Source organism: Lingula anatina, chromosome 1, assembly GCF_051362555.1.
Source record: "Lingula anatina isolate TDL-2025a chromosome 1, LinAna3.0, whole genome shotgun sequence".
NCBI classification, from domain to species: Eukaryota; Metazoa; Brachiopoda; class Lingulata; order Lingulida; family Lingulidae; genus Lingula; species Lingula anatina.
The window spans coordinates 8,103,724-8,117,033 of NC_141767.1; the positions used below are offsets into that span (position 1 = coordinate 8,103,724).

The 13,310-nt window shown below is 36.6% G+C and overlaps 1 protein-coding gene across 1 annotated transcript; it reads right to left on the reverse strand.

Moving 5' to 3' along the window:
- Positions 1–478: 478 nt before the first annotated feature.
- On the reverse strand, positions 479–4,147 carry LOC106150473 (uncharacterized). The gene is made up of 4 exons (XM_013523325.2): positions 2,744–4,147; positions 2,267–2,422; positions 1,877–2,095; positions 479–1,544 (listed from the first exon to the last, which is right to left on the reverse strand). The coding sequence occupies exons 1-4, from the start codon at positions 2,843–2,845 to the stop codon at positions 1,416–1,418; spliced, it is 606 nt and encodes a 201-aa protein (XP_013378779.2). The 5' UTR covers positions 2,846–4,147; the 3' UTR covers positions 479–1,415.
- Positions 4,148–13,310: the final 9,163 nt, after the last annotated feature.

Here is a 13,310-nt window from a genome sequence, read left to right on the forward strand (position 1 = left end):
GGATGGAATGGTAAAGAAAATTTGTTTTTTTTTTAATTGTCCCGCATTCCGTAAGCGTGAGAAGTGTGATACCTTCGAAACTTACAACGAAGTAGTTGCATGCTACCCCCCCCCCCCCCCTCCTCAGTATTCCAATATCTTTACTTCAGTGAAAATTTCTTGCCATAGAATGATTGATAGAATATTCAAACAGGTAGGAAAACAGGCAGGAGTAGCAGTAAATTCTGCTATTTAGAGATGAGAAGACCATGTTTTACTCTTGTATCAATTATGTACATGATGCAACAAAAGGGCGGGTACTATGTTCAATTGATGGAATAACACTGGCGTACGCAGGATTTCGCTAAATGATGGAAGGACAAAGGGATAAGGGAAAATTTCATTGCACTGGGTAAATTAGATGAGAATAATTTTGTAATATGCTATGTCAGGCACAATCATGAAGGGGGGGATGGAAACGGGATAAAAGCGGATGCCTAAGAAGCTGGGGGGTGCCGGGAGAGCAGGTACCCGATGTGCCTTCCCCTGTAACCAACATTGTTTTTACAGTTAACTACACTAATAGGTGCAAAATTGGGAGAAAGGGGTAATGTGCAGCTCCTAAATACAAACTGGGCTTTGGGATATAGTGCAAGACAAAACGTAATTCAGAATGAATTATGGCCTGTCATAGATCTTTCTTTATTATTTATTTTTAGTGCATCAATTGCTTAAATAAAGTGCTCCAATTTCACAAAAATATGTCACTCTTCAAAATTTCAATTTCAATGTGCTTGTTCACAGGAGAAATCCTTTTCTATAATCTCCTGAATTTTATATTTTAGTAGACAGCTGATTTAAAAACTTGTTTTCAACTTAAACAACAGTGTTAAACAGACAAAGAACGCACAGTATAGTGTAATTGTTAGTAATATGTGCATAAAAATTTTAAGATACATCGAATTGCCCTTTTCAGTTAGAATAAACTTCAAAAATCTAGCTGGTGGTACATTTGTACTATATCTTATACTATATATGGTCCATTAAAAGCCTAGAGCATTATACCTGATAATCCTAACCTCTTCTTGACAAATACGTAAAAGTTATAAAAACTTATATAAAATAAAAAAGTTAGTGTATAAAAGTATAAAAAGTAGGTATAAAAAGTCTTAAACCAAAAATTCAAACTATAAAATAATCAAAAAGTAAAATAGATATCATGTCTAGAGCAAAACATCTGTTTCTGTTTGTCATCGAATTTATAAATAAAGAACCGCAATGAGTTGCAAAATGCCTAGTGCTACCAAAGTAAAAATACATCTTTGAAATTTAGACTCACTTGCGATTAAAATAGAGAAATGTCTGAGTTGTTGACCGAAAAAATATGGAAAAATGCCAACATGCAGTCTTTAAATTCTTCCGTAATTTCTTGAAGGTTATACAGGGCCAGTTGAGTAGGCCCTATAGACTGAAGTGACAAAGCCTGATAGCTTTTGTGGTCTGACAAACTTCACCTGAAGTGCGAGGGAGTGGTTACCGGCGATTTCTGTGTTAAAGTTGGACAGCTGCAAAATAAGAGAAAAGATTTATAACGTAGGCCTATATCAGTTAAGGATTTTTGTTTTTACACTTATTTTACATTAGTTGGTGAATAAAACCATAGTTAAGTGATACTTGATGACTCTTTTACGTACAATTCTCATAATTTCCATGTTTCATTTCAATATTTAACAAATCGTTATAACACGTAGCAGCACACAGTGCATGTGCTTCTTTGATAGTGACATAAAAAACTGCTGTCTAAATGCTCACATTTTATCCTTGTTCCAATTTATATTACAACTCTTCGTCGTTACTTCTTCCATAAAATATTTTTTCTCTTTATCATTCTACTCACCGTTCTTCGAAGAAAAAACATGGAATCGTTCACACTTTTCATGACGTCACCAAGACTGGTGCAGTAAAAGCTGTTGTCGTCATTGATTGTGCCACACTGGTAGTTGTCGGTGGGACAGCCAGATTTGGAGTTACACAGTCGACGATACTCCAGCATAGACACATTGCCGAGAACTAACTTGTAAGCGGTAAGATCATGGTGAAAACTGTTCAAAGCCACCTAAAATAAAATGTCACTTTATAGAAACAAAGTTTAAATATTTTGAAGCATATACACAATTCCTACCATTGCATGTTATAAATCCTTAAAAGTTTCAATGATTATATTGAAATAATGTACATTACGAAATTATACAATAGAAACGGCTAATACATGGTCCTTAGAATTTACCGCAAGAGCTTTCACTTCTCCTTCCAAGTATTTTGTCTGTGTTTGAATGAAGAGCTTGGCACACGTGTTTCTAGGAAAGTACCAGCCTCCTAATTTGCCAGGATCCGCAGTTTTGGGGTCGATATTTGTATAAGGTGCAACTCGTGGCTGGTTCACCTGCATAAAATGATACTGTTGTCACAATTTGTCGAAGCGAAATCAAAATATCTACGCACGGATCTGACCAGATTCTAATTTGAATCTTTAGCCTTCTGAGGATTACATTTAGGTCTACATCATGTCTGAAATACATTAGAAACAGCCAGTAATCCTTACTGTCATGTAAAATTAGGAGGGAGATGAAAGTGATAGAATCAGTAAGTATATGTAGGTGTCAATTTAAGCCACCATCAGACGACATATTGTATATAACATTTAGCATTACTATTCTACCCTGTAGTTGATAATTCACAGAATTAAGAATCCATGTTTACTCACGTAAGTTTGGTAACTGCTCTGTGTCACAGTGTACAAATTTATCTGGGACCTGATCAGTCGGGTGAGATTCCCTTTCAAAAATGCCATCAATGTCGGGTCCATGTAGTCAACGTTTCTTTGGCAGGAAGAATCGACGTTAGTTACCAATGGACTATTGGTCCGTGCAGGATAATGCCAGTTTAGGTTTGGGATATTGTCAGCAGTCGGTAGGGGTCGGAATGTAGTGCCTGATCCAACACCCGCCAAGGCAAATATGATGGCAAAATTTCCTAAGAAAAAAGTCAGACATGTTAACAAAGTTTTGCGATTAAATTTGTCTAATTAAAACTATTCTCAGTTAGTCCAAATGCCACAAACTGAAATAAAGTTGCAAAATAAATCTCAAATCTCTAATCGAGCCCTGCATTTATCAAAACCAAATGTACCATTCAATTTCTTCGATAAAACCGGAAGAAAAGTTCACTCACCTGTTATGCTGAGTTTGAAAAACATTTTTTTTTTTTTTTTTTTTTTTTTTTTTTTTTTTTTTTTGCAATGCGCTGTCGTATGGTAGACGATTTAAACTTTAAACTCATCAAATTAGCGATCGGATTTACTTCTTACGCTTTTATACAAATGTTACCCATCTTAAAGCGCTATTTTGATCTCAACCAAAATATTAAAATATTTTGGTATCCACTTCCATTTGGACATCCTATTGAAACAATAAGATGGGAATTTTCATCGCTGACGTATTGTATAACGCTGACATTTTAGTAGCTAATAAGTAACAGTTTAAAGATGGTAATGTCTCATATACCGGGTATTGTAAAAGGACAGGCTAAGAAATCAATGGTATCATTATTCAAACCTACATCCGCCACTTCAACAAATACTGCAGGTATAATTTCTTTGTTTTCCTCCTTGAGCTCTTTTTAAAATTGCATTAAATTAGCTAAGTAGTTTCGACTTTTGGTTTTTCATTTATTTTTTAAAAGTTTAATATCTTAATATCTTAAGAAAATTGAAATATGTTATTGTTTCCTATCGGTTTGGTCTGCAGTTTTAATGGATGTGAATTTTGGTTTAGAAATGATAAAACCCAAGTAATTTGTCTACTAGTTTTTCATAATTTTTCCCATCGAAAAAACAAACAATCCTAAATAGAATCCGCAGTTTATTACATAACGCATAAAGTGCATTAAAAGGAAATGCCATAACCTTGGAGGATCTTTTACATTGGTAAGACAAGGGGAAAAAATAAAAAAATCCGAGCCAACCGGGCGAAATTTTTACTAAAATATTTAGGAAATATGGATGTAAAAATTACTTCGTTTTTTCACATTTCATTCGGTATGTTGTTTTTGTGGTGTGAGAAGGACACGTGTGTACCCCTGTGAAAGAAGTGGTGCCTGTTACCCGACCCACTCCTCCCACCTTACTGCATTGAAAAGTTCATACCGCACAATAACTGACAGAATGCAGACGCAGATAGGAAAACTGTTATAAGTTGCAGTAATTTCTGCCTATTAAGAGAGGGCATTTTGCCTCCCTCATTTACGTATATGAGACTGCCACTAAAGAGCAAGACAGAAAACACGTGAGGTTCAAATTTGGCTTGTCATAATTTCTCACTTGGACTTTACAAAACACGACGAAGCGATGGCAGATGCAATACTTCTCCTTCCAAGTATTTTGTCTGTGTTTGAATGAAGAGCTAAGCACACTTGTCTCTAGGAAAATACCAGCCAGGATTCACATTTTTGGGGTTGATATTCGTACAAGGTGCAGCTCGCGGCTGATTCACCTCCATAAAATAATGCTATTTTTATCACTTTTTATTACTTTGGCGAAGCGAAATCAAAATATTTCCGCACGGATCTGACCAGATTCTAATTTTGATCTTTCTTCTTCTGATGATTACATTTACCACAAGTCTGAAATACATTAGAAATGCCCAGGAGGCTTATAAAAATAGGAGGGAGACGAAAGGGAGAGAATCAGTAAATTAGAGTAAATCTAAGATAAAGAAGAGTTACCATCAGACATTATATTGTATATTACATAAAGTAAAGAATTATTGTTCTACCCAGTAGTTTATTTCATAGTATTAAGAATCCATGTTCCCTCACTATCTACTGTAGTTGCCAGTCTCAGGCATGATCTTTTAAGATTAAAATTCTCAGACAAGATATCAAAAGTTAAGGGTTAAATTAAAACATTTTACTCTAGAGTAGATATATTCTTAAGTCTGCCTAAGTTCTACAGGAACATTTGAGGAAATTTTGATTTTATTATAGGTGTTCATGACCTGGACACAATGGACAGGGGTTCCTAATTATTTGTTGCTTTATGTGTGTAAATACGCTTCTTAATTTGCATCACAGATGGTCTTGTCTTTTCTAATTGTAGTCCTGCTGAAAAGTAATATAGCGAAGGTTGTATGTATAGGCCTAAATGTTAAAAATGACCTATTGCACACAATGCATTTGATTTTCTCTTTAAAATAGTCATAACCTCTCCAAAACAAGTTGCGAAAAAATCTCATAGCCTAATCAATCCTATCGAACTCAATTACATCTATCAAAAAACAAATTATTTTTCAATAAAATTAGAATCGCATCCACTCTCCTGTTATGCTGAGGTGAAAAATATTTTGTTGTTCTTCGCAGTGAACAGTCATATCATATAAAGGACTTCTATCATAACTTACTCATTTTAACGATTTGATTTCCTTCTTACCCTTTTATACTTTTGTTGCACATCCTAGATGCTATTTTGATCTCAACCAAAATATAAGAATATTTTACATCCAATTTATACATCTTATCGTAACAATAAAATGGGGATTTTTAGCCTTGACGTACATGTATCCTGTAACGTTGATATAACAGTAGTTAATAAGTAACAGATTCAAGGTGGTAACGTGTTATATACTGCATACGCACAGGTATTAATATCACAGATATGAGTATTCAAACTTAGCTGAACAGACACTGGTAAGTCAATTCCTTTGTGCTTTTCTCCTTGTAACTTTTCTAGGATTGCAGCAAAATAGTTTCGATTTTTTTTTTTTTTTTTTTTTTTTTTTTTTTTTTTGTGTTTCATATATTTTCATTTTGATTTCTGATGGTAAATTGAATACGTCAGGATGTAGACGTAGGTTTCTAAAGGCAAAATTGTCAAAGCTTAATTAGCTTGTATTACTTTTCAGTTGGGCATTTTTACAAATCGCAACCTTCGCCATATTACTTTTCAGCAGGACATTTTTACAAAACGCAACGATCGCAAGTGCAGTCTGAGGATTTATTGTCTGATTAATTAACCGTTAAGTTTCTTTTCACGACAAGCAGATGGCAGGAGGAAACAACATAACCCAGGCAGATCCAGCACTATGCCAAGACAGGGGCACAAAGATAAAGGAAAAAACTGACCGAATCGAGGCAAATATTCAAGAATAAAGATGTTATTTTACGATAATATGTGTGAAACTGGGATTTTAAAAAATTGCTTGGTTTGTTCTCTGAGTATGACTAGCAAAAGGAGGCCAAACCACACATTTTTCCATCATTGTGCCCTGCAAATTACAGTGACATTGTCCACATGCAACTACAAGGCAAATTTTCTATACCAGTGCCCCTCATCCCAAATCCTGTATCCACTACTGTAGTAGTACCTACCATCAAATTTATATAGGTCCTCGTCCGTTGAATAACATATAGGGAGGGAGAAGGGGAAGAAGCAGTTACGCCCAAAGCTAAGGTGGGCTGCTGCCCCCCCCCCCCTTGATCCATTACAACATAACCCTACTGCACTGAAAAGTGTGTTTGTAAATATGGTAGTAGAGGCAGATCCTTGTTCGTAATTTGGTGAGTATGACATTTGAAACATTTACCATCTTTTCCTTTCCACAGAATGAATCATGAAGTAAAGGTTATATTTAGGCATATTCCCCGTTTTTTAACAATCTGTTTTACGATTGTAACGAAAATGTCTTGAAGTCCAATAAAACTCATAAGCAGGAAATTGATCTGAAAAGAGACCGCAAAGAAAACACTGATACATGTAGCTTAGAAGGTTCATGTCCTTTTGAAAATGAGACACAGAGAAATAACGTTAATTGAACTCTATTACTTGCAAATAGCACCGATCAGACAAAAACAGAATAGCAAAATAAGTTGGTGGTGACAGTGAACCAATGTGCTGCGGGCCTGAGTATCCTGGGTTTTGTAAACTTGGTGTTATTGGCCATATTCCAATGCTTTAGAGAAGTCAAGATGTCTAGACATTTTTACTCAACTATCGCAATTGTTAGTCCGATTTTATCCTAATGCCTGTGAATGGTGCACTTGAGGATCTCATGCACAAAATCTCTCTCTCTCTCTCTCTTTCTCTCTCTCTCTCTCTCTCTCTCACACACACACACACACACACACACTTAACACAATTTCAGTTCATACACGATGGATAAATTATCGAACGAAAGAAGCAAAGAATAATGCTTCAGAGAAATTTAACAAAATATTGGTTGCTGAGGGGGCGCTGTTATTATTGCTATCGAAATATGATATGAAAAGTAATCGTTATATAGTCATGATCAGCAGTGAGATTTCATTCAAACTAATTCACTAGTTTTATTCTTTATGTTCTAGTTTAGATGCGTTGGAAAAAATATACCTCATATGGGGCACCGATTTATTGCGGTGATTAACTTAATTCAATTATAAAAATCGAATATTTCCGGGAGGTTATTCAATTTTGATTCTTATCCTGTTAATCATCCTACATTATCAATTGATATGCCCAGTGCCCCCCAGCTATAGATATCCGCAGAATACGGGTGCTGTCAACAAACCCATCAGGGATACGCCATGTGTTTTGATGAGATACAGGGAGAGAACATTTGGCTAATTTCATAATTACTCTGGCGCGAGGCAGTCGCATAACCTGTTTGGGGTCGGAGATAGAAGAATTTACAGATTGTCAAAATTGATAGCTTACCGGAGAAGAATGTCCGTTAGAATAATTCGGCTCAGCTGGGTTTCCTAGATAATAAGTTGGAAATGGATCTCTCGTTTATTAATTGACTTAGCCCAATTAATTACGGTTAATCTTATCATCATGATGGCGAATCGGCATTTGAAGGGTAACCATCACGCTGATAGCATGGAGTGCACCGCACCTGTGCATTCTGAATCTACCCCGGTTTATCTCTCTTTCGCCCTCTCACCTTAGATTTATTTTTTTCACAATATCAGAGGTTTCATTGATGCTACGTTATATTGAGTGTACTCGTTAGGAGCGAAAAAAAACGTGCAAAATGATAGAAAATTATATTCAAACGGATAACAGTTCAACTTCAATTATCCTACTTAAATCGTACACCATGGATTCCTGTTGTTCCCGAAGAAGTCAGTGGTAAAAAGGTCAAGCAAAAACTTACTTACAGAGCGCTTTGATACATAACAGTAGTTACAGTCAAGGGCAAGAGGTTTGAGTTGTGCGGAAGGATACCCTGGCGTGATTCGGTTCGCTCCTGGGGCTGTAGTAGATATTAGTGCAAATTAACACTTATGTTTCAAATTATGTGTCTATAGCGATGTTGTCTCCCCCGGAAACGCAGGTTAACACGCAGCAAAATGGGGATGATTGATTATTAAAACATTGTCAGCGCACCATGATTTTTTGAAGGGCACGGCGCAGGGCCCCCTTTTCCCTCCAAAAGAATTTCTGCGTTTCGGAAGTAGGCGACCGGCACACACAGCGATTAAACCTGTAAACAATTTCCATACGACGTGTGGAACATCCAAGTTTGCGTGTACATAGAAGCTTTGCTACTTTGGAACAGTTGCGCTGCGTGTATTTCTAGAAATATACAGCTTACTTTACTCCTCTCTTTTTTCATCAGTAAATTTGTAGCATTTTTGTCGTCCCAATTGGTGTATTCTCAAAGCAAATGCTTGACTGATTTGATGAATGGACCGAGAGATCGATTTCAAACGTCTTTTACTAGCAAATAAATATTTCAAATGGATACAAAAAACGGTTGGCACTTGCCAGCTCGGTTTTCTGCTGGTCTTTGTATAGTGTTCACCCTTTGAGATGTATGATATCAACGCTCCTGTTCTTTTCAGATAAAGTTCTTTTTTTCCTGAATGATTATGATCATACCACGTCAAAATGGTGAAGAGTTTTCACATGCTGGGGCCTTCTTCGTAGCATCATATTTCTCTTTCATCTTTTGAATCTTCACTTTTATCTGGAGTCAGCACCTTGTTCGTTTTTCCGTAATTTTGTGTTCAGTGTCGCGATTAACTTTAATTTGAAGCAATTGCGTGATAATCGTTGAGTTTAATCAAAATCTGACAACTTACATTATCCATCAAGTCTACCTCACGTTGACGTCTATATCACGGTTGAATAGAATTGAGATAATACAAATAGTATTCTGTGTTTTGTCCTGTTTGAAACTAATACTACTTTAGAATTCCTCTTTTTTCTGTTGAACTTGTTTCATTTTTTGTTCAGTCAAATCAGCAGGTGCAAACGCTTTGTCAGTCTATTGCAAGAATAGATACAGGGAAACCAAATGAAGGGCTATGTATATTCCTAAGGCACACGTTCTTTTTTTTTTTTTACTTCACATTTTTTTTTCAATTTGAATAAAAACAGGATTAACTCTAAAATGTGAGTTCAAACAAAGGTAACGCAGTTTTAACCCTGAGAAAATAACCTGGAACTGAAAACAAAATAAAATAAACACATACATTTATTTTTCGTTTTATTACGGTATGCAATGTCAAATTGTTATTTATTGAATGTAGAAATGCAGAGGCTTGATTGAATACCTCTTTTTCGTATGAAAGTAATAGTCTTGAAATTCAGATACCCGCTTAAATATAATATGTAATGACAACCTAACAAAATTTCGTTATTTAAACAGAGTTGTTTGTTGAAATCCTTTATTTGCATGTCTTAAACACAGGTGTTTTCAACATTAATGTTAATACAACTTCGGCTCCAAGATGTTATACTCAATAATTGTCCACTGAATATTTCAGGCATCTATTTCTAACGTAAAGCATAAAGTAGGAGTGCCATGCGCATTCCTCTCCTGAATTAGAAAAAAAATAATTACCAATTAAATTTTTGATTGACTGTGATCGAGACTTAATCATGCCGCAATGACATTTATTTGGCAGCTCTGCGCTGTTTTTATATCGAAAATAAATTTAACATTTGTGTCTACATCTCTCTCTCTCTCTCTCTCTCTCTCTCTCTCTCTCTCTCTCTCTCCAAGACCAGCACTATAATATTTTAAGGGGTTGATCTTTAATCTTGGTTTTCTTATTAATTTGAACTGTGTTCTTCCAGTGAATGCCCTTGACTGAACTTTTCTCCAGGGGTCGTCACTTGAGCGAAAAGACGACATGCCCTTTCGTGAATTCCCGGTGTTTGATATGCTTGCGCCCTGCGGGAAACCCGAATAAAACTTCTTTGAACTATTAGCGGAAGCATAACATTTACTTGTTGTAACTCTAAAATTAATAACGTATACAAGGTTGCGATTTTTAGAGACGTTATTTATGGGGCTGAGGTGAATTAAGACTAATGGTAGCCTTGTTAATGTGTGTTTTCTCCCAATTAGCGCATGGTTGTGAAACGTGGAAAAATTCCAGTGTGCTGAGAAGTTGAGAGATGACTTCATTTGCTGCCGGCGGAGTGCTGCGTGAATTATGGACCTTCATTAAGTTTGGATCAAATCCTGCTTAAGAACAGCGTGGGGACATGTGCGATTGATTAAATCAAGTGCCTTAAATTGGGAAGTAGACGATTTACGTCCGCAGTTATACATCAAGTCGGACGTTTCCCTCTTCAACCACAGATGCACTTCGTTGCAGGAACTAATAATGGTCTTACTTTGGTAATAGGAACTAATTTTTATTTAATCATGGGTTAATTGCCAAAACGGGAGGATCTGTTTCCCAAGTGCCCCTGACTGGGACAGTGTCAGCAAAGTTCGAGGAAGACCATGCCTGTATTTGCCCCGTTGATGAAAACCTTTACTCAGCCTTGGCCAGACCAGGCTGGATATTTCCCATGCTTATCTGTTTCCAAATCAGTCCAACTTACAATCATCCTTTTCATACCTCTGGCTCTCTTTCACTGTGAGTGAATTCCTAATTCTACTTTTCTATAGATATCGTATCTAACAATTTCCCTAAGTTAATTGCTGTATTTGTTGCGGTAGCTTTGATGTAGGAAGGTAGAATATGGGGACGCTTTCATATCACCCGTCTTCTTGTCTTCAAAGAAGTCTCAATTACCACCACCCCATTGTTAAAGTTACGTACTTTTAGGAGGCGGCGCGCATGACAATTTATTGGCAATTTGTCTGAATGAATAAACCTTCAGCTGTATTTGATAATAGTTCTCCCGTTTCTAATCACCTTTACTCATTACACTGTTACGACACTGTCCCAGAAGTGTTCCGCGGTGTGTTATTTATTTGATATTTGTTTCTGAATTGTTGTCAACGTGTTGTTGAAACAGAAACTGTTTTTGTGTAAACAAAGAGAACGTTCATGAAATCTTTTAAACCTAAAAATTATAAAGTATATTTTTCCTTTTTTAATTGTCTTTTCTTCTTAATAACCCTATGAACTCATTTTGTAGAGATCCGCCAAAACACATCAGTAAGGAAGATCATGTTTAGTATATTCTATTTATTTTAATCATTAAAATGTAAATTGAACGTGTTTCTTTCAAGAAAATGGTTTTATTTTATTAACATTCCTTTTTCTGATGGGACTTATATTGTGATTCATGTTCACAATATTGATAAAAGATAGCACAATGTCCTTTAGAATTGTGTTTCTGAAACTCTCTTGGCGGATTCTAAAGATAATGCTAAATTGAATAAAAGGGAAAAAAATTATAGCGTTAAAAAGTACATTTGTCATACAAAGTGACAGACAAATGAATCTTTGGCCATTGATGCAATACTTCTGCAAGCGAATGTCTTTTCATCATTGCCTCTAATATTACACAAAAAACATTCTATGAATTTATTATTTTTTTCTTCGCGCTTTTAAAAAAAATTGGCTGATGAAACCGCGTAGTCGCTCGGTGCACTTTCCGCCTCTCTGCACCTTGCAGCATCATCTACACAGAAATGGAGTTCCTTGTGGCGTTGTACTGACAGCTCCAAGGGTGCTGGTGTCAGGAAGGCGCTCCCCACGGGGGCACGGTCTGCGCCTCAATAAACTTGGCCTAAGCGCGCCTTTCACCTGGCAATCAAGCGGTCCGTGAAGCGTGCGGATTACCCCTATCGGCTAGATTGGCCACATAACTTGCAATGAGATAGCAGTCACTGATCTGTTTGTATTTCGCTTCTCTGGCCGATGAGGTTAGTGATGATCTATACTCTTGATGAAGAGATCCTACTTCTCTTTCACGGCATAGCATAAATAGCAACATTTAGGGGAAGATTGCCGGCGCATTTGCCGCCCGATTTTCGTTATGCATCGTTCAACCCTTTGAAATCTGAAGCTGGAAACTTTTAGACACTCTACTGCAGGCTGGCAAAGACGGCGCGATAGCTCGGTGTGTGTGACTGGACTAGGAAGGGGCTGTCTGCTTCAACAGGCACACTCATTAATTAAAGCGCTGAAACGTTCGCCCTGCTAATTTGTTTATGCAGCAATTACACAGTTATTTGAGGCTGCACACTTATCAATCAATTAAGATTGATATAAAACGAGTGGGAGACCAGTGGGGATGGGATTGTAAACAATTTGGGAAATGGCTCTGGCGTCTGAGAGCACAAGATTCCGTCCATTCCTACATTTCAAAGTCTCTGGAAAAAAGACATAAGCAAATTGACTTGGAAAATTATTGTCAAGTTGAATCAAATCCCACTTCCAATCACAGCCCTGAGCACCATCACCCCACTGCTCCTTGAACTTTGAAATCACTGCAAAACGATTCAAAAGTATCCACTAATGGAGATCTTATATTAATTCTCTGATTCCCCAACAAGCGTCTGCTCAAATTAACCTAACCCTACGCGGAACAAAAACCAGCACTTAGATCTCAGCGATTAGACTTGAAGATTTCCGACCACGCTCGGTTTCTGTGCATTTTTTCCTTTACAGCATGATGGGCGAGACCCTACTGCAAACGGTGTAGATCTCTCTGAATTAACACTTACATCTGTTCAACTGGCAAAACCTGAGTTTTTTCCCGATCCACAGCAATTTTACAGCAATTTGGCTTTCATAATTAAATCAATGCACAGAGCACAAAGGTCCCGCACAGTTTCCCGGCTCCTTGAAAAAATGCCTTCCTTTAATTTGTAGTGCATTAACATTTTTTATTTCCTTTTGACGTCGTTTTTCTGAATTTTGGTTGGCTACGAAAACTTTCAACTCAGTGTGATACAATTTTCAGAAAAACATTTCCCCATATATATATACGTTATTGATAGATAATTGTAAAGGAAATATATGTGGGTTCTACTTCAGGCAAATTAATAATCCGAAAATATACATTTTCCAGATTTCATTATTCTATTTGTTTAACTTAT